Here is a 19,799-nt window from a genome sequence, read left to right as displayed (position 1 = left end):
GAAAGAGACCCTCCCATTAAAAGCTATTAAAAAAAAAGAAAAAAAAAAAAACCTGAAGAAAGGAACACCCCACTCATCATCAGGCCATACCTTGGGTTTCACACTGCTCAGGAGTCTCAGCTTTTGTTTCTGCTCTTCAAACTGCCGCCGTTTTCTTTCTTCCTCTAAGAACTTCTGCTGATGCTCAAACCTCTTCCTGAAGGGAAAAAATTAAAATGTCTGTATATATAAATAAATCATTTTTATGAAACTTTTCACAGCAGGTTTGTGCCTGATTTCTCCACTTCTACTGTCTCAAATTCAGATGGTTTTGATGCACACACTCCTGCTTTTTCTCACACCTGGACAAGCACTACAAACTTCAGCAGCAATGAATATTCCACAGCCCTGAACAATGCTGCTGCAGAGAAACCACATCTCCCCCTTCCAGGAGGCTTTCCCAGGAGCCAGTGAAGTGTCACTTACTGCTGCTCCTCTGCAAACTGCTTCTGCATGTCGGGGCTGTACTGGGGGGCGGCCGGGCGCATTCCCAGGAACGACGCCTGTCCCATGTATGGCATTCCAGCTGCTGGCATCGGGCCCAGGGCCATGCCACCCTGCAAAACACACACACACACACGGCTCTAGGACACGTTTTTTCCAATAAAAATAATATATTGTATCTTTTTTTCACCCATAGAAAAAGCCAATCCACCGGCAGTGGTAATAGAACCGAGCCCATGAAATCCCTGTTAGTGCTGGAGGAGCAGCCCTCAGCTCCGGGGGACTTTTCTTCCCATAAAAATAAAATATTCTATGTTTTTTTCCCCATAGAAAAAGCCAAACCACTGGCAGTGGCAATAGAACCGAGCCCATGAAATCCCTGTTAGGCAGTGCTGGAGGAACAGCCCTCAGCTCTGGGGGACTCTTCTTCCCATAAAAATAAAATATTATAATTTTTTTCCCCATAGAAAAAATCAAACCACTGTCAGTGGCAGAAGAACCGAGCCCATGAAATCCCTGTTAGGCAGTGCTGGAGGAGCAGCCCTCAGTAGATGGCACTCTTCCTCTCCACAAGGACTCACAGTGCTCACAGCATTTGGGAAAATTGTCAATAATCAGCCCTTCAAACCCAAGCTGCCTCAAGAGGAGGAAGGCTACAGCCATCCTACACTGCTTGGGATTTTTGGTTCCTATTCTAAGTGATTTCATAATACTTTTGTATTCCCTCCTACCAACCACAGATGTGGTCTAGGCATTTCCCAGACATATCCAGGGAACCAACAATAAATGACAACAGCCAAGAAGAAACTTGTCTGAATTAGCTGGATCAGAAGCATTTGCTGAGAAAAATATTCTGGGACATTTAGAGCAGCAAGGCTGCCTAATATAGAAGAAGCCAGAAAATAATTTACTTTTCTTACCATTCATTTTGAATTTGGTCTCAGAACACGTAGGAAGAGAACAAAAGTTGTTTATTATTTTTAGACTAGCTCTCATAAAAACATCTTCCTACTATAAATTTTGCCAAAATAACATAATAAATTCCAAGTGGGGGAGGGAAGGGAGTGTAAGGAGATGGCAAAACACAATAAATTCAATTTGTGACACAGCAATTTGGTTAGAAAGTCATGCAAAAACATTAAATTTCAGCAAAGTGCAAATTTGTATATAAGCACTAAATAGAAAACAATAGATTAAAAGAGAGAAAACATAATACTAGCTGCTCATATTTCATTCTTATTCCTCAATTAACAAGAGCAGCACTAAAGACAAAGTTACTTTAAGGAAAAAAAAAATGATAGTGATAGCTTGGAGCAACCTGGGACAGTGAGAGGTGTCCTTGCCTATGGCAGGGGTGGGACTGGATGATTTTTAATGTCCCTTTCAACCCAAACCAGTCTGGGGCTCTGCAGTTTCAGTCCACATTTCACTGCCACACACCTGCATGGTCATGGGTCCAGGAGGCATCTGAGAGCCATAATTCATTCCCATCATCCCTGGCATATTGGCCTGCATGACAGGAACCATTGGAAATCCTTGCTGTTGCATAGGAATCATCCCTGCAATGAAACATTAAACAAGCTAACTGCCCAGTTAATGTTAAAAGGGGTTTTTTTTCTCCCATTCCCTAACCATGCCTCCCCCATTTAATTGTTCTTTTTTGTTTACTAAACGAGCAAAGGAAAGTAAAAAGCTCTGAGTTGTGCTGGACTGTTTAAAAATTAAAATAATAACATTTGCTACACTGCAGGCAGCCACAGGATTTCCTTAGTTTAGACACTGGTCAGTCTATAGGGAAAAATATTGCAGGGCTTTTCAGTAACTAAGCTGATGAATTCTCCCACCATCCTAAAGATTCTCTGTAGGTTTCTTCCCACATGATTTTTCTGGAAGGGTCATTTCCAATTAAAAAGATTTAATTAACCAGGGTGACTGGTGCTGGTAATTCCCATTTCTCTTGAAACCAGCAGCTTCTGAAAATAAATCTTGGGAAATAAAGTCAACCTTTCACAAAGCAACTTCACACTCTGACCTGGCCGGATAATTTGTCTGTAGGTTAATTAGCACACTTTAGGTTAATTAGCCCAGTACATGTGTTAGAATGATAACAATACTTGTCAGTAAAAGCTAAACTTGCACAAAATTGGACAAATCAGGCTGGAATGTATTAATTGACTGAATAAAGCAAGTGTGTTATGTTTCAGTAACTTCTTGTCTCACATTTTGCTGTCTTGGGAGACAAACACTAACATGCACTTGTTACCAGCACACCATGAGATAATTATGCAAAAACACTCCAGGAGGGCATGACACAGGCAGCAATAATCCATGAATCAGTGCCCGAGATTTTAATAAAAAACTCTCCATTTTCCCTCTAAGTTCTCTGCATATTTTCCCCTAATTAAACGAACAGCAGTGCATCAGGAATGAGGACAAAGGCAATTTAAGGCTGAGGCTCTCCTATTGTATTAATACTTTCCACGCAAGTTGTGACTCTTGTCCTGGGGTCTTGATGTGCTTTGTAAATATTTACCAGGTCTTGCAACACCCACACAATATAGGTATGCACAGCTGGCAGATGAAGCAGAGAGAGGTGAAATACCACACTCAAAAATAACACCAGAATCTAAAAGGCAAATTCAGATTAAAAAGGGAGATGTAGTTTTCCTGGACCTTGAATCCAGATTCTGGTGACGCTGCTTCAACAGCACACAGGAGGTTTTCCTGAGAGAGGGGTGAGGGTCAATTGAGCAGAGCTGAATTCAAGGGCAAAAACCAGCTATGGAGTTCAATTAATAATCACACCTCTGAACATCACTGCAGACCTGGTTTCTAAACAAAATAAAGAACCTGGTGCTCAAAATGTGAAGGTGATACATACCTTGAGGGGGGCCCAAACCGCCTGCAACGGGAAACATGAAACTGCAAGAGGAAAAACAAGAGTGTGTGAAATTCTGTCAGTTTCGTGCAAATATCCATAACTGGAAATCCACCTCGACTTCCATGTCAGCACCATCACAGGAGGCTCCCACCTTGTGGGCAGCATTTGGAGCTGCTCCTGCAGGTCCCATAGAACAGGGAAAAATGTTATCCCTCAGCAGGACCCCCCCACCAGATCTAGAAACACAAATCTGATCCTCCCAGCAGCCCTGACACAGCTTTGACTCATCCACATCACCCACAGGAGACTTTCGGCACCCACACAGCTTGGGAACAGGTCAGTTCGTTGTGTAGGCTAAGCACAGAATGAATAAACATCTCCTCTTGGAAGTATCTGACTCAGCAGGACCATTAACTGCACCACAGAACACTTCTCAGCCGCTTAGGAACGGCTCTGCTGGAGGAAAATAAACTATCCACAAAACACCATCACTTTTTGCCCCTTTTAAAAACAGTAAGTGTCACAAAATAATGGAGTTTCTATTTTTCTCAGTTATCTAATTGCAACAACAAAAAAAAAGGCACCTTGGAGAAAACATTCATTCACATACCGAGGGTCAATTGCACCTGGAGGAAGAACCATTAAAATTTCAACTAAAATCCTAATGGAAATTGCTAGCCCTTGCTCTCAAACAGCTGCCAAACAGCAAAATAGGACCTAGTTTAAAATTCTCATTTGCAAGCAACTTGCAGAAACCCCCATCAACAGCAATTTCCCAAACAAGAACCTCACTCAGTGTCCCAGGCAGTCACTGCATCAAAGTGCTGTGGAAGAGGAACACACTTATAGATATTCAATGTTCAATTCCAAGGCTGGATGTAAAAGAAACTGCCTAAGAGTAGAAGAGAAAATGCCATCAGAAATGGCTGCAGGAAGTCCTGAAAGCCAACCTGGTTTATAAATATAAAAGAGCTGTGTAATATGAGCACCAAGATAAAACAATGAATTTAAATTATGCATTTATCCAGGAGCAAATTGCACCTCCCCACTGTACAGGCAGCAGGTCACACGGTCACCAAGACAACCCATTTGCTCTTTACTTCATCCTCTAACCAGGATCTTCATCATCCTGAAGCTTCTTCTTCAGCCCTGACCACTGTGTGCTGATTTCTCCTTCCACAACTATCACACCCCTGTGCTTTCCAAAGGTCCAGTCTTGCCATCCTCCACACCCAGCATTTGGGGTTGTCCCTCTGAAGAATTCTGCAGACTCACACACCTCAGCCCCAAACATGTGCAGGGCCTGGTTCTCACCACAGCCAACTCCATTCAGTCATTTTAATCCCTCCTTAGCATCCAGTATCAACATGAAAACAAAGAGACTTAATTCAGTCAGAATGATGAAATATTAAATGTAATTTCTGAAGAACTCCTATAAGTATGTTCTAAGCTTCATGCTTTTTCCTTTCTGGTAGGGGAACCTGCTCAACAAGAGTTTTCCAAACCAGCAAATGCAATGTAAACTGAACAAGCCTTGGGAGGTACCACTGCTTGTTGGAAGCAAGTAAAGGCCAAACTATTAAATATTTATCCCTTTCTACAGAGCTCCTGGTTTATTTATAAATCTCTGCTGAAAAAAATAAAAATAAACAATCAACAAAAAAACCCCTCAGCTAATTAGAGGGCACTGGAAGAGGAACTGGTCCAAAGTAGCAAAGCAAGCTCTGGACGTGCCACTCAGATCCACCACGGATTCACTCCAGGATTCAGTGTGCAACTGCCAGCATCAGCCACGCTGGCACAGCCTCAAACCATCCCACCAAAGGGAATTTATTACTGAGCTGCTTTTTTGGAGATGCAAAAATGCCCCGAGCAATCAGTGAGAGCAGCTGGTTCTGGTGGCTGTGTGAGACCGACCTGGGATACACTGCACAAATGCAATAAAGAGAAGGGAACAAAGTGATCACCCTACATCAGACCTCTTAAAGCAGTACTACAAATCTGTAAATTCCTATTAAATGAGTATTTTAAATATGGAGCTTAAAAAAAAAAAAACAAACCACCAAGAAACCCCAAACCAGCCAAGCAACAGCTTCAGCAGGAGCGTGGGGAGAAGCAACTCCTTTTCTGAATTAAAACTTCACTGTAACAGCTCCAAACCACACAGAACATTCTCCCATCTACAAATGGATTTTTAAACCCCTTAATTCCCAAGCAGTACAACTCTTATTGATGCAACAGACTGTCAGAGTATTTCTGAATGGCAGAAATGCACAAAAATTGAAGTGACATCAGGCAAAGAACCCACACAGAACAGAACTTTTCCTCTACCTCCAGACTTTGTCCTCAAAGAAACCAAAATACTATCAATGGGAAATGGTGATTTGTAAATCCTTTTATTTTTCAGAACCTTTATTTAACTGACAACATTCCCAATAACACTGACAAAACCTTGGGCTTCGGATATCCAAGACAACTCAATGAACTTAATTGTCAAATGCAAAATTTCCTCAGCCTCCCTAGAAGTAGGACAAGAGATAAATAGCAGACAAGAGCCTACATTGACAAAAAAAAAACATTACTAGAGTCTTCAAAGGTGGTGAAATCCAATTTTCCAACCTTTCCAGAAACATAACAACATCTCTTTTAACACTGGCTCTTTCTCCTGACAGGATTCCTCAGTCCTCTCTCTGGCCAAGGTGCCCTTTGTGAGAAGGAGAGGAAAAGGGAAGTCTCTGGGGAGGCTGGGTCCCAGGAGGCCACAGACAGACCTGCCCAGCAGTGACAGAACATTTACTGCTGCCGACACCAGCACCCCCAAATCCTCCCCACCCCAAAATCCAAGACTGCAGCTGCAGAGCCTGATGGCAAGTGGGGTGCAACTGCCCAAGCCTGGGCATATCAGGGAGATGAGCTGGCCCCCCAGAAATGTAAATAAATATCAGCAAAACCCAGAGCTACCGTGGCTGCTTTCCCAACAACACACCTGGGACCTCCCCACCCAGGACCCCACCACATCCTGCCTGGGACCTTGATGTTCCACCCAAGATCACAGGTACCACACCTGAGCCCCACACACCCTACCCAAGACCCCACAAAGCTCACCTGACAACCCACCTGGGACCCCCACCCAAGATCCCAATACCTCACCTGAGAGTCCACGTACCACACCTGCAACCCCGACATCCCACCCAGGACGCCAGGTACAATACCTGAGACCCTACACACCTCACCTGGGACCCCCATATCCCACCCAGGACCACAGGTACCATACCTGAGACCCTACACACCCCATCTGGGACCCCTATATCCCACCCAGGACCCCCGCACACCCCACCTGGGCCTTGACCCCTCTGCCCTCACATCTCACCCGCACTCCAAGCCCCCACCCCAGCCCTCTCATCGCCCTCCAGCTCTGCCCCTCCCTGCCTCCCCTTAACTCCCCATCATGGCTCTCCCATTTTTCCCCTCCCTCTCCACAGCCCCTCGCCCGTTGTCCCCCGTCACCACCGACCTGGCGGCCCCGGCCGCTCCGCCGCCCGCCCCGCCGGCGCCCCCCGCGCCGGGCCCGGGCCGCAGCGCCATCTTCGCGCTCGGCCCCGCCGTCTGTCAGCGGAGCGGGGCGGCTTCCGGGGCCGGCCCGGGCAGGCACCGCCCCCGGCCCCGCCGCTCCCCGGTGTACAGCCCTCGCTTCCTCCGTTCCCCGGTGTACAGCCCTCGGTTCCTCTGTTCTACGGCCCCGCCGCTCCCCGGTGTACGGCGCTCGGTTCCTCCGTTCCACAGTCCCACAGAGTCACGGCCCCGCCGCTCCCCGGTGTACAGCCCTCGTTTCCTCCGTTCCACGGCCCCACCGCTCCCCCGTTCCGCAGCTCTCGGTTCCTCCGTTCCACGGCTGCACAGAGCCGCGGCCCCGCCGCTCCCCGGTGTACAGCCCTCGGTCCCTCGGTTCCTTCGTTCCACGGCCCCGCCGTTCTCCGCTGTGCAGCCCTCGGTTCCTCCGTTCCACAGTCCCACAGAGCCGCGGCCCCGCCGCTCCCCCGTCCTACAGCCCCACAGAGCCCCGGTTCCTCCGTGCCACGGCCCCACAGAGCCACGGCCCCTCGGTTCCTCCGTTCCACAGAGCCGCGGCCCCACAGCTCCTCTGTTCTACAGCCCCACAGCCCCTCGATTCCTCCGTTCCACAGCCCCATAGAGCCACGGCCCCACAGAGCCTCGGTTCCTCCGTTCCACGGCCCCACAGAGCCTCGGTTCCTCCGTTCCACAGAGCCCCAGCCCCACAACCCCTCGGTTCCACAGCCCCACGATCCCGCAGCTCTTCGGTTCCACAGAGCCCCTCGTTTTCTCTGCTCCACCAACCCAAAAGCCCCGCGGGTTCTTGGTTCCACAGCTCCCGGTCACCAGGAAAGGCCTGGATGGGGGTAAGTGGCCCCGGCTTCCCCTCGGGATCGCCGGTTTCCAGCATCGAAATTTTTCCATAAAAAGGAAAATAAACTGCTGCCTTTCCACCCCACCTCCCCCAGGGTCACCTGGGGATATGTGACAAGAGCCTGAAGTGACAGGACAAGGGGCACTGGAGTCACAGCGACAGAGGGAGGGTTAGATGGGATATTGGGAAGAAATTCCTCCCTGTGAGGATGCTGTGGCTGCCCCATCCAAACTAGATTAAAAACCAAGACAATCCTGTCCAGACGATCTTCCTTAAAGGACTGGAGTTGCAAAGAAGCCATTCCTGCTTGACTGGAATTCTGAGGACAAAACCAGGGTGGGCTGAGAACACACTGGGTAGATGATGACAGGGAAAACACAGAGAGCTGGGCCTTTTTTGCCTGCAGAATTGTTCCACGAAGGTTGCATAGAACACAGGGCTCTGAATTAGCATCTTATGATTTTTTTTATTCTGGTTTCAGGCTCAATTATAAAACAGTATAAAACTACTGGACACGCAAAGTATTAGTTATTTCAAAATAATTTTCTGGAAGAAAAACAGTAGGAAGAGCAAGGCTTTACTTTCACACACAAGTGGGTTTGTTTTGGCTTTTTTGAAATGTCCAGGGAAGTCTCTGACAGCTGTGTTTATCAAACCTGATGGTAAACATTGTGTGGTTTTTGTCTCTGAATCTCCTGAAAGTGTCTAAAAAATGTCTTGGGGGCGATCTGAACACAGACCATATTTTCTGTGAGAAAGTACCACAAACTGATGCAGGCTTTGAACTGTTCTCAGAAATACACGGCATTCACTGCACGAGCACATGCTCCAGCTTCTATAAGAAGCATCCAGGAATTCTCTCCTGGAATTGCAGTAGAAACTTTCTAGGATGTAAACCTCCACCTTCACCCCAAAGGAAACATGAGAAATGTTTTTCTCCTTTCACCATCGCTGCCATCTTTGTTCTTCTGTTCCAGCACAGACAGAGGTGTCAGCCCCAGCTCACCAGGCTGAATTCAGCTTTCTGAAACAGTCTGTAATTTACTGCCCTTTTTGTCTTCTTTATCTTCCTTCTTTCCCTTAGTATTTTCCTTTGTAGTTTTCCTACAAGAAACACATTGGAGATCAAGACACCTGAACATAACCAGTGGCTTAAACTCAGGCTGCTGTCACCTGACACATGGCACCACACAAGGCTGTCATTCATATTATATTACATATTGATATTGACAATAAAACTTCATCGCTAAAATAATTGTGTTTAAATAAATAAGGAACTGTGTGGTTCATCCACACAGGTTATCTGTTACTTTGCTTAAATTTTCTGGGCTGTTTCTGGATAAACAGCATTTCTTACCTCCTCTTCAGCAAAACCTACTTACATCTTTCTTTTGCCTTTTTTCAGGAAGCACTTTGGGGTGGTACAAATGGATTCTCTTGCCAAAGGTTTCTTAATGAATTTCTTCTTTTGTTTGCTGAGAACAACATTTAGTGAAGAAAGATGAAATTATTAGAGTTTCTAGTTCTAGAAACTACCATAAGTTATTAAAAAGCACTGATTAAAAGACTGGTTAAGTGCTCAAATGAACATACCTCTGCAGTTTGGGCAAATGTTTTATGTATTCTGGCACAGGACAGCCAGCTCGCTGGATAACATTGGCAATACTGGAAAGGATAAGAGGGAAGAGATCAACTCCAGTGCTTGGACAAGTGATAAATATTTTTTGTGGAAAACAGCAAACTAAACTGGCTGGTTTGTTGTTGGTCTTTTGTTTTCTGGTGATTTTTTTTTTAAAGCAAGAAATAAAGATATTATTAATAAGGACATATTACCTCCGTAATAAAGGTTTATCATCTTCTGTAAAGAAAGTGACTGCCTTTCCTCTGTGTCCTGCTCTTCCAGTACGACCTGCCAAGCACACATTTTGCAGAGTAGAGATTTTACTTTAGACATCTCCCTTTATTCCTCCTCACAGCCCCAGCCTCCTGTTCACAGACCAAGGATATACCAAGCAGCCAATCCCCAAACATTGTTCCCAGTGGATGAAAGCACAGCTATAGCTGAAACATCCAAATAAGGTTCACAGAGTGCTGACAAAAATGAGAGCATCTACATTAAAGACCTCAGAAACGGGAAAAAGGAGGTGAATTGTGAGCCATGCCTCACCTATCCTGTGGATGTATTCCACTGCACTCGTTGGCAAATCATAATTGATGACCATATTCACACCTTTGAAGTCCATCCCTCGAGCCAGTAATGCTGAGCAGATGAGCACCCAGATCTTCCCAGCTCTGAAACTCTGCACTACTTTGTCCCTCTAGGAAAAGAACAGAAAAGATATTTGGAAACAGTCCAAACAGCAATTTGAGAAAAGAGGGGAACTTGTTTCCTTAAAGCTCTGAACAAAAACCTGCAGGAATTTGCTGCCACTTACTTGCAGTTACATTCCAACACTTTTCTTTTGCCTTTCTTTCTAAAGCATTTCTTGAAAAGAAATAAAATCCTCCTACCTGTTGCTGAGTCTTGTCTGCATGGATGACATCCACATTGATGCCTTCATAAATAAGCTCATGGAAAAGCTCTTTAGCCCTCTCAATAGACTGCACAAAAACGAGGACTGGAGGAGCAAAACCCTGCAAAAGAGTAAGTTTATCTCAGGTTCCAAAGTCCTTTTCCTTGCAGAAACTGAGACACAGCAGATTTGGGCAATGGTTTAACATGTGTGACAGAGAAGTGTTTGACTTGGGAACTTGGGAGTCTCTGACAGAACAGGGAGAAGAACATGCTCAGTCTCTCCAAAATACCTTTTTAACAAGCTCTCTCATTGCTGTTAGTTTTCCTGTCTCAGATCCAACAAACAGCAGCTCTTGTTCTACTGTCTCTGCTGCAGAGTTTCTGAAACCAGAAATCCAACAGAAACCCTTCAGTGTTTTTCATACACATAAACAAAAACTTATATATTAATAAATATATGCAGTATATATAACCCCCATAAAAATACTGCCTAGTGGATGAGAAATACTGCACAACAAAACCTACTTCACCAGTGCATGCTCCTAAGATTGATGTTTATTTGATGATAAAGTAATTGGCAAAGGAAAAGAACACTTTATTCAACACACCAGAAAGATCTACGTGCCTACACAATGTTTTCTGGAGACAAACAACCTGCAGTGCTGACTAACAACAGCCACAAAACCTGATGAAGCAAAGAAAACAATTTCCCAGGAAACAAAACAAAACAAAACAAAACAGAAAACACCTGCCTTGCTCCAACAGACACCAGCACAACGTTGTCCAGGTTGAGCTTACACCACTCCTCCACGTCGTGGGCGAAGGTAGCACTGAACAGGGCCCTCCTGAGCAGGTGGGAGGTGCATGCCAGGAAGATGGAGCCCAGCTGGTCCCTGAATCCTGACTTCCCATCCTCAAACAGCTTGTCTGACTCGTCCACCACCAGCCACTCCACGCTAGGAACAGGGAGGTTTGATTTTCACGAGTGCCACTTCTGAGTGGCAAAGCACGTTTGAAACAGACTCTCATACCTGCTCAAGTCTATTGCTGGAGGATCTTCTTTCAGCAAATAAATGAGTCTGTTGGGAGTAGTAACCAGTATATCTATTAGAAGAAAAGAAGCAAATGTCAAAAAAACCACAAATTAAACCCAACAAACAGAGCCCTGAGAAACACCAGTTCCAACCCAATCTGCCAGAGGTACAGTTTAGCAGAGTCAGGCTCACTTCTCTTTTTTTCCCTGCCACCTTTAACCATCTCTTTAAACCACACAGCCCAAAGAGAAAGGTCAGTGACACTTCTTAATTTTTCAGAAGCACTTCAGTCAGTCACTAGAACAGTTACCAAATTTCTTGGAGGACTTGGGCCCAAACTTCTTGGCTGCCTCAGCTGCCTTGTGGATCATGTGGATTCTGAAGCCTGTGCCCTCTGCCAGCTTCACCAGCTCCCGGTGGGTCTGAAAAGGCAGCAGAGATTGGATTTCCAAACTGAGCTGATGAGATTTCTAACCTAAAAAACTGCTGGCAATCATGGAGTCATGGAATGGTTTGGCTTAGAATGGATACTAAAGCTCCAGTTCCCCCTCACAAGAATAAAAACTGCCCAAGGTGTCATTTTTATTTCACTTTAATAACACAGCTCTGTTATGATGTTACTCCTTAAAATTCCAAGTTTGGGACAAACAGATAAACCTCTCATAGCAATCTTAAGTAGGAAAGGAGGTTTTAAGAGCACCTGAGCATTGGGCAGTTTAAAATATGATCAAAGAATCTTGAGCCTCTAATCTAATCATTTAGATTAGACTCAGATAATAGATATGCACCCACTTCACAGAAGTCAAAACACTTGAAAGAAATATTTAAATTAGCTTTCTCTGACATGTGAGGGCAATAAAGGAAAAAAATATTTACTAAGCTGCTATTTTACTGATGCAGAGTGAAAACATTGAAGCCCATCAATGTGAGATTCCCCTAACACACACCTGGCTGGCAAGTTCTCGGGTGGGTGATATGATCAGAGCCCTGAATCCTTTGTTCCTGGGTTGCTTCAGATATGTTAAGAGAGGGATACAAAATGCCAGTGTTTTTCCAGACCCTGTAGGAGCTGAAGCCAGAAGCTCTCGACCCTGTAAGAAAAACAAGGCCTTGTATTTCAGTAGGAGAAAAAAAAAACTAGTAAAAACTCCATTCCCATAAATATCAATGCTGCAAACTGACCCAAAATACCTTAGGAAGAGCATAGATGAGGAAAACTGTTAAAAGCCAAGCTTTCAATTCTGAAGAAGTTGATACAGCTTTAAAACTGCCACAAATGCAGCCATGGCCCCAAGCTTTGCCAGAATCCCTGAAAGCCCAGAGAACTCACATGCAGCATGACAGGAATTGCCTGCATCTGGATGGGTGTTGGGACATGGAAGCCTGCAGCCTGGATATTCTCCATGATTTTAGGGTGGACTTTGTACTCCTTCTGAAGCTGATCAAAGGTGGCAATGGGGTCAGGGAGATCTGTTCCCTGAATGTTGATCCTGTGCTGGTTCCTGAAGCGATTTATCTACAAGGCAAAACACAAAATCCTTCTTAATTTTGCACCAGAAAACTCACCACGTGTGGATTCATCTCCTGGTTCTTTCCCTCACACTCGGTCACCCTCCTCCAATGAGGAACCACCAAAAAATAAACCTCAGTTTTAGATCAAACACCCACAGAACACTAGGAACCTGCTGTTGCATCAAAATTCCCTGGTCCCACCTTTTCTCTCCTCAACCGTTCAAGCTTCTCTGCAGTAGGCTTTTTGTCTTTTGCATCTTCAAATTTTGCTTCCAGAGAGGACATCCACTTTATTTCATTGTTTTCTGACAGCTCTGGCATTGATACTGCTCCTGGAAGTTGCAAACAAATTGAAATTTCCTTTAGTAAAATACAGACAGGCATTATTCGGAGACAATAAAATCGCAGAATCTTTTTTCTCTCATTCTCAATAAAACTAATGAAGACTCCAGAAGGATGGCAACCACATCTCCAGCTTTCAGCACTAAACCTTGCCTCAGTTATTAGATCAGCTCTGAGCCAGGCCAGCCAAGGAACCCAGAACTGGATGGGATTTAAGGTCCCTTCCAACACAAACCATTCTGGAATTCTTTGATGATTCTGCCAGGGATACATGCGTGTGTGTACAAATACCTCGTGTCTTTTTCTTTTTTCTTTTCCCTTCACTGCTTTCTGCCGTTCTTTTCCTCTTTCCATCGTTTTTCTCTGCTCCATCTTCCTGCTGCTTCACCTCCTCTTCAGCCCCTGCGAGCCCCCAGCCCTCCTGGGCAGATCCCTGAGGTGTTCCCTCCTTATTCCCGAAGAAGTCGAGGCTCTCCAGCGAGACGCTGCCGCGGTTCTCTTTAATCACCTGCGGGAGAACAGCGAACAGGGTGAGACGCCATGGCCAGGCCCCGCTCCTCAGCGCCGCGGGCGAGGAGGGGACAGCGCTCCGGAGCCTGAACCGCTCCGGGCCGATCCCCGAGCCCTCCCCTCGGTGTCCCCGTACCCCGAAGCGCCGCGCGTCCAGCCCGAAGCGCCGCACGTCAAAGCGAGCGCCGGTCCCCAAGCGCCGGAACAGCTCGTGGGTCTCCATGCTGCCGCGCTCCCAGCAGCCCCCGCGCCGCCGCCGGAAACGGGGATCACTTCCGGTGGAGCGGGGCGGTCACCATGGCAACCGTCATGGCGGCTCGCTGCCGTGGCAACGGCGAGGCCGCGCTGCCCTAGGCCGCAGCGTGGGAGCGGCTGTCGAGACACGAGGCTGGCGAGAGAGGATTCATTCCCCGTGTGGGGCTGAGGATGGCTCCGTGCGGCCCCTTCCAGCCCTGCTGCAGCCCTGCAGTCTGCGAGAGAGCAGACAGGAGGATGCTCTTAAGCTGTGCCAAGGGAAATATAGGCTGGATATTAGGAGAAAGTTTATTATGGGAGGAGTGATCAAGTACTGGAATGGTCTGCCCAGGGAGGTGGTGGAGTCACCATCCCTGGATGTGTTTAAAAACAGAATGGATGTGGCACTGGGTGCCATGGGTTGAGGTATTGGGGCATGGATTGGACTCAATGATCTTGAAGATCTCTTTCAACCCTGTGATTCTGTGATTCTGATTCTATGGTTCTGTGATTCTATGTTGTTGCTGCCCTGTGCACAACCATTTTGCTTAATCCTCGATTTATACTAATACAATCCAGCCTCACAAGTGTGCCCAAAGAAAGAAATGCTTGAGGCCGTGGCAGGAGGAACCTGGCAACTGGCTGAGCTCCTCGGGGCATTCAAGAAAGTTTGCCCAGATTAAGATCAGAATTTATTTAATTAATGTATTTATTCATTATGATAAACTGTGAGATCCAATAGTGCAGGTAAATCTAGTACTCTCTATCAGATCAAACTATACAGATTTTTCCTGGTTGTTCATGAAGGAAAACAAACTGAAATCTAATTAGCAGCAGCAAAAATTATTTAATGTAATAGAAGTCTCAAGGGCTAAAGGTTTATGTTGCTGAAATCCAAGAGCTCTAACATTCACTACTTTAATAGCAAACTTTGAGATGAAAAATTGAGTAAATCTGATCCTCCCCTCTGCCCTTCTCTGCCTGATTTACAGCGCTTTTTCTTTGCCAGACTTTTAACTCCCCAGCAAATGGGACCTGGGTGCAGAGCACCACAGCGGTGACAGTTCCCCTTCTTGTGTCCCCAGTGGTGTATTTGCAGTGAATAAAGACTCAGCTCTGCATCCTTCGTGCTGTTCCCAGGCTGAGGCTCCTGCTTTCTGCTGGGAGCAGTGACTAATGGTTGCTGCGAGAGGATGGGCAAGAATGTGGAGGCATTTGTGTAACAAAGAACTATAAATCATCTCCAATATCCATCACTCACCACGGGATGCTGTTGGCAGATTCGAGAGTGAGGAGAGTGAGGAAACAGAGAATATTCTCTCCATCGGTCAGCTGGGAAATCCCTTTGTGCCAGGGCTGAGCAACTCTGCTTCTGAGGGCAGAAACTTCTGTGCCAGGAGCAAGGGACCAGGAATATGCTGAGCTGGGGTCCACAAGGATCATCCAGTCCAGTCCAACCCCTGGCCCTGCACAGACACCCCAACAATCCCACCCTGTGCCCGAGAGCATTGTCCAAAAGCTCCTGGAGCTCTGGCAGCCTCAGGGTTGTGCCCATTCCCTGGGGAACTTGTTCCAACCCTGACCACCCTCTGGAGTTCCCGGGGCTCCCATCACTCTGTTGCTGCTGCTCTGAGCAAAGCCTTGCAGAGCAGGGCCTCCCTCAGGTGCCAGCAGCAGAAACCCCACAAGGCAAAGGATGCCTCGCTTTGTTCCCTGTCACTGATCCAAAAGGAAAAGCACAGAGCCTCCTCACAGGGATTTCCCACTCCCACAGCAAAGAGGAAACACCCACCTGTGCCAGGCTAAGGGGGCATCAACCCCCCAGCCACAGCCACCTAGAGGGGGCAACAGCCTTCATCACCCAGCTCGTGTTTTTCCGTGAACCCCCTGCCCTGGCTGCATGTGCTGAGGAACCTGGGGCTGGGTACAGCTTTAGCAGAGGAGCAAAGCACTGCTCCTTCTGCCTGGATCACTGGCAGGATGCCCACAGGCTGCACAGGGGTGTGGGGAGAGGCCTGGCTCCTGATTTCACTGCTTATCCTTGCAGGAAGTCCCCTGCAGCAGCAGGTACAGGTGGGTGGGGAACAGCCAGGTGCCCTCCTGACCCTGACACAGCCCCATCCCTCCAGGCCTCAGGGATCTCTGGGGTGGTGCAGAGCAGCTCAGGTGAGAGGTGCCACTGGGCAGGTCATTGGGCTGTTCCCCAGGCATGGAGCTGAAATATAATCCCACAAGATGGCAAAGCAAATCAGGTGAGTGCATTTATTCCATCACATGCACAGCCAAGTCTGAGCTGCTGTAGCCTTGGGCTCCTGGAGAAATCCAGCCAAGCCAACACTTTCTGTGTGTGTGTCCATCTGTTGCACAGGTGTAAGGCAGGAATTACAGTGGGACTCCTGCACGTGTGCCCCTCACGCCCTGCCCTCCTGCTTCATCATCATCACTAATATGCACATCACAGTCAATTAGGCCGGCTGAGCACACTGGTGACCTCTGACCCCTGCTGTGTCCCCCGATCCATTAACAGCCCCTCAGCCCTCAGCTCTCAGTATGAATTGATGTAGCATCCATTCTCTTGCAGCAAAGAAACATGCGTCCTCATTCAGCTGTCCATTTCCACTTTCTGTTCCTTTGTGCTCCCCTTCTGTTCCCTGTGTTGCTAACCTGGTCACCACTTCTTGACCCCACGTCCTCGTCCCTCCCACGGGTGTTGTAATCCCAACCACTACCAAAAAACTTTTACTTTTTTCCCCTTTACTCACGTCTTATTTAGCAAAAAATGGTTTCCAGCAGTGTGGGAGCTTTGATCCCCTATTCAAGAAATCCTTGCAATGTTTTTTTAAAGACTTCCTTTCTAAGGCAAATGAATTCTTCATAAAGGGGGAAATGGTGTGCTGGTTGGGCTCTGTTCATCTGAGGAAGACAAATGATCTGTTTTATTACTTGAAAAGCATAACAGTTGAGTGTGTAGATTTGTGATTTATCTGTAATTAAGAATCCATTTGAGCAGCGTATTAATTACAGAGACGAGGATTCGTTTTGCTGAGTGGAAAAGTAAAATCAAAGTTCCTTGAATTAGAAGACAACGTAAAATGCCTGAGGCTTTGGTTTTCCATGGCTCTGCATTACGCCTACACTGGGACAGAACAACTCTAAGGCACATTTGAGTTTTTTAACCTTTAAATTTTCTCTTTGGGTCAGAGAAATAAAGTCCCGGGGCTCAGAGACCTCTCCCTGCCGGTGCTGGTGGCTCCCCCAGCGCTCCCGTTCCGCCCGGGCTGCTCGGATTGTGCCGCACACGCCGCTCCTTTGCCTGGGGCTGCAGCAGGGAAAAGGATCCTCCAGGATTCAGTGGTGCCTTGGCTGCTGCGGGGAGCCCAGGCAGGGCAGGGCAGCGCCCGGAGCTGCAGGAACAATCGGGGACGCACTGGAGCGGGCAGAGAGGTTTTCTCTGGATGCTCAGCGCGTTTTGGAGTGTTTGGGTGCAGAGCGTTGGTTCAGGACAGCAAACTGTTCCCGAGCTGTTCTGCTAGTCTTTCAGGCTCACATCTCTGCCCCCACCAAACCTGTTCACGGATTAGTGAAGATGTGCTGCGGGCACATCACGGACCCAGCGGGCGACGGGATCAGCGCCTGGCACTGGCACCGCTCCGGCTCCTGCCCCGCGGGCACAGCCCGGCTCCGCAAGGCGAGGCAAGCACTCTGCATTCCTCTGTGTGCTCCTCAAACCCCGCCACCAGCCCGACCCAGCCCGCTCCCAAAGGCTGCAGAGCCTGCTGGCAATGGAGAACGGCAATGCTGGCCCTGTCACCTGTCACCTGTGCGGGCTGCAGAGCCCAGCCCGGGCACAGCCCTGGCACAGCCCCGCACTGCTCCTGCTGCCTGTCCTGCTGCCATTCCCGGCACATCCGGCCACCTGGCCGGACTGGCAGAACGGGTCTGGAGAGAGCCCGAGTGTGTGAGCTGTGCTCTTGTGTAACTGCACCTTCCTTACGTGTGCACAAACTCTGAGAGACGATTTGTAGTCACTGAAATCACTCAGTTGCATTCTGGTGTCCCTGGAGAGGGGGATCCAAAGCCTTCATGGCCAGCAGAACATCAGAGGGGTGAGCTGGGATTTGCTCAGCAGCCCAGCTCTTTGCTGCTGGCCCGTGTGAGCCCAACTGGCTGCAGCACCAGAGGCTGGCATGGCAGCTGAGCCCCAGCACTGCCCTGGCAGCGAGGTGGGCACCAGCACCAGGCTGCTGTCACACACCTGGGCACAGGGACCCAGGCACCAGACCCCCAGACCTCAGCCCTGGACAGGGTTTTGCTGGCTCTGCTCCTCCCACAGTGACAGGAGGTGACAAATCCCTGCTCCGAGGGACAGCCAGAGCCCTGTGCCCAGGGCTGGTGCTCAGGATTTGATAAGCCCTGGCTCTGGGGTGGGCAGCGAGGGGGGCTCAGCTGGTTTGGACCCAGCGACTTTGCTGGCAGCACAGACAGGAGGCTGTGGGGGCATGGCACCCACCCATGGGGTAGCTGGCACACAGCTGGCACAGCTGTGCTGTCCTGGGAGGGGAAGGAGAGGTCCTGCTGCTGCCCAGCCCTTCACATCCCACCTCTGCACATCTCAGCCTTCCCCTGATCCTCAACCCACAGGCTGGAGAAAGAGCATGAAAGCACAGAGAGCTTTGGGTGATACCTCCGTGGATGGAGCAGGTCCTTGTGTCACACAGACCCACAGCAGCCCTGACCACAGCTGTTACCTTGGCACTGCTGGGATTTGGGGGATTATTCCTTTGTATCCCACCTGCACTCTAAATTAAATGCAGCCTCGTCCCTGTGTCCATGAAAGGGGCTGCAGCTCACAAGAAGAGACACTGCTAAAGCCTCGTGGCAGCCCGTGGATCCTCACGTGCAAGGAATTCCCTTATAAGCAGCTTTGAACTGTAAAATAATCACTCGGCCCTGTAAAACTGCATTGGTCATAAATGAACTTTGTCATGGTTCTGCTGGCTTCTTTGCCCCATAACAACTGCATCACACACAAACACCACGTGCCCAACAGCAAGAAGAGGCAAAAAGTATCTTCCAGGAACTTCATTTGACATGACATTGCATTTTCCAGCAATTTAATGAGGCAGCCAGGGCACATGTGGGAGCAAACACCACAGCCAGGGCTTCTCCAAGCAAGGTGAGGTTTGGCCAGGGACAGTGCCAGCCCCCTGCTGCAAGGCTGCTCTGAAGAGTTTTGTGTGGTATTTGCCATCCAGAAAGGTTTCCTCAGCCAGAGGTTAGCTCAAAATCAGAGGAAGTTTTCTCCCCACACAGGTATGTGTAGCTCTCACAGCACCCTTAGCAACTCATTCTGCCATCCCCCTTCCCAGATGCTGCTGCCCAGGGATGGGAGGTGACAGCACACAGCACACTGCTCAGGAGCTTCATAAACCCGCACCTCTGGGGAAAGCATCAGTTATTAATCATTTGTTCTGTTCACATTATTGACTTTATCCTGTCTGCTTCATCACACCCTGCTCTGTGGGAGCCACCTGCTCCATCTGTGTCTTCACTTGGATGTATCCTCTACCCTTTCCCCCCCTTGTTTTTTGGCTCTGTCCCCTCTCTCCCTTACTTTCTGGTGGGGTCAATTCTCAAAGCCTCCTTTCCCAAGGTTTTCACTTACCTTCTCTGCAGAGCTGTCTGGAGAGCAGCACTGGCCCTGCACCATTTACCAAAGGGTTCTTCACACCCCAAGCTCCATCCTTTCTTACAGCTGGTGCAGAAATCAATCCCCAAAAGGTACTGCAGCAGGTCTAGTGCCTCTTTCTCCCACCTGCTTCCCACTGGATTGTCCATTCCTCCCTCTGCAGGGCCAATTCA

At 48.1% G+C, this 19,799-nt stretch overlaps 2 protein-coding genes across 6 annotated transcripts in view; both read right to left on the bottom strand.

Annotated features, from left to right (window-relative positions):
- Window positions 1–6,962, bottom strand: part of SYNRG (synergin gamma) — a 36,058-nt gene extending 29,096 nt beyond the window's left edge. For all 5 annotated transcript variants that reach the window (XM_088177009.1, XM_014881172.2, XM_088177006.1 and 2 more), the window contains exons 1-5: window positions 6,879–6,962; window positions 3,365–3,405; window positions 1,924–2,042; window positions 466–596; window positions 91–196 (exon numbers count right to left, since the gene is read on the bottom strand). In XM_088177009.1, the coding sequence (XP_088033135.1) occupies window positions 91–196; window positions 466–596; window positions 1,924–2,042; window positions 3,365–3,405; window positions 6,879–6,949 (468 nt within the window). In that variant the 5' untranslated portion in view covers window positions 6,950–6,962. The remainder of the gene's footprint in view (window positions 1–90; window positions 197–465; window positions 597–1,923; window positions 2,043–3,364; window positions 3,406–6,878) is intronic.
- A 1,274-nt stretch (window positions 6,963–8,236) lies between these two features.
- Window positions 8,237–13,945, bottom strand: DDX52 (DExD-box helicase 52). Its single transcript, XM_014881227.2, has 15 exons — window positions 13,840–13,945; window positions 13,485–13,701; window positions 13,053–13,183; window positions 12,670–12,855; window positions 12,287–12,430; window positions 11,650–11,761; window positions 11,337–11,409; window positions 11,058–11,261; window positions 10,596–10,686; window positions 10,302–10,424; window positions 9,958–10,108; window positions 9,624–9,699; window positions 9,384–9,455; window positions 9,173–9,265; window positions 8,237–8,894 (listed from the first exon to the last, which is right to left on the bottom strand). The coding sequence occupies exons 1-15, from the start codon at window positions 13,924–13,926 to the stop codon at window positions 8,807–8,809; spliced, it is 1,848 nt and encodes a 615-aa protein (XP_014736713.2). The 5' UTR covers window positions 13,927–13,945; the 3' UTR covers window positions 8,237–8,806.
- Window positions 13,946–19,799: the final 5,854 nt, after the last annotated feature.

Source organism: Sturnus vulgaris, chromosome 21 (assembly GCF_052056855.1).
Source record: "Sturnus vulgaris isolate bStuVul1 chromosome 21, bStuVul1.hap1, whole genome shotgun sequence".
Lineage (NCBI taxonomy): Eukaryota > Metazoa > Chordata > Aves > Passeriformes > Sturnidae > Sturnus > Sturnus vulgaris.
Note: the sequence above shows the minus strand (reverse complement) of the source record. Positions and strands in the feature narration are given on the sequence as shown.

Coding starts and splice junctions, on each gene's coding strand:
- DDX52 (XM_014881227.2), bottom strand. CDS start 13,926: ATGGAGACCCACGAGCTGTTCCGGCGCTTGGGGACCGGCGCTCGCTTT. Junction 12,856..13,052: donor AACGGTTGAGGAGAGAAAAG/GTGGGACCAGGG, acceptor TTTGCCTTGTAG/ATAAATCGCTTCAGGAACCA. Junction 12,431..12,669: donor CAATTCCTGTCATGCTGCAT/GTGAGTTCTCTG, acceptor TTTTTCTTACAG/GGTCGAGAGCTTCTGGCTTC.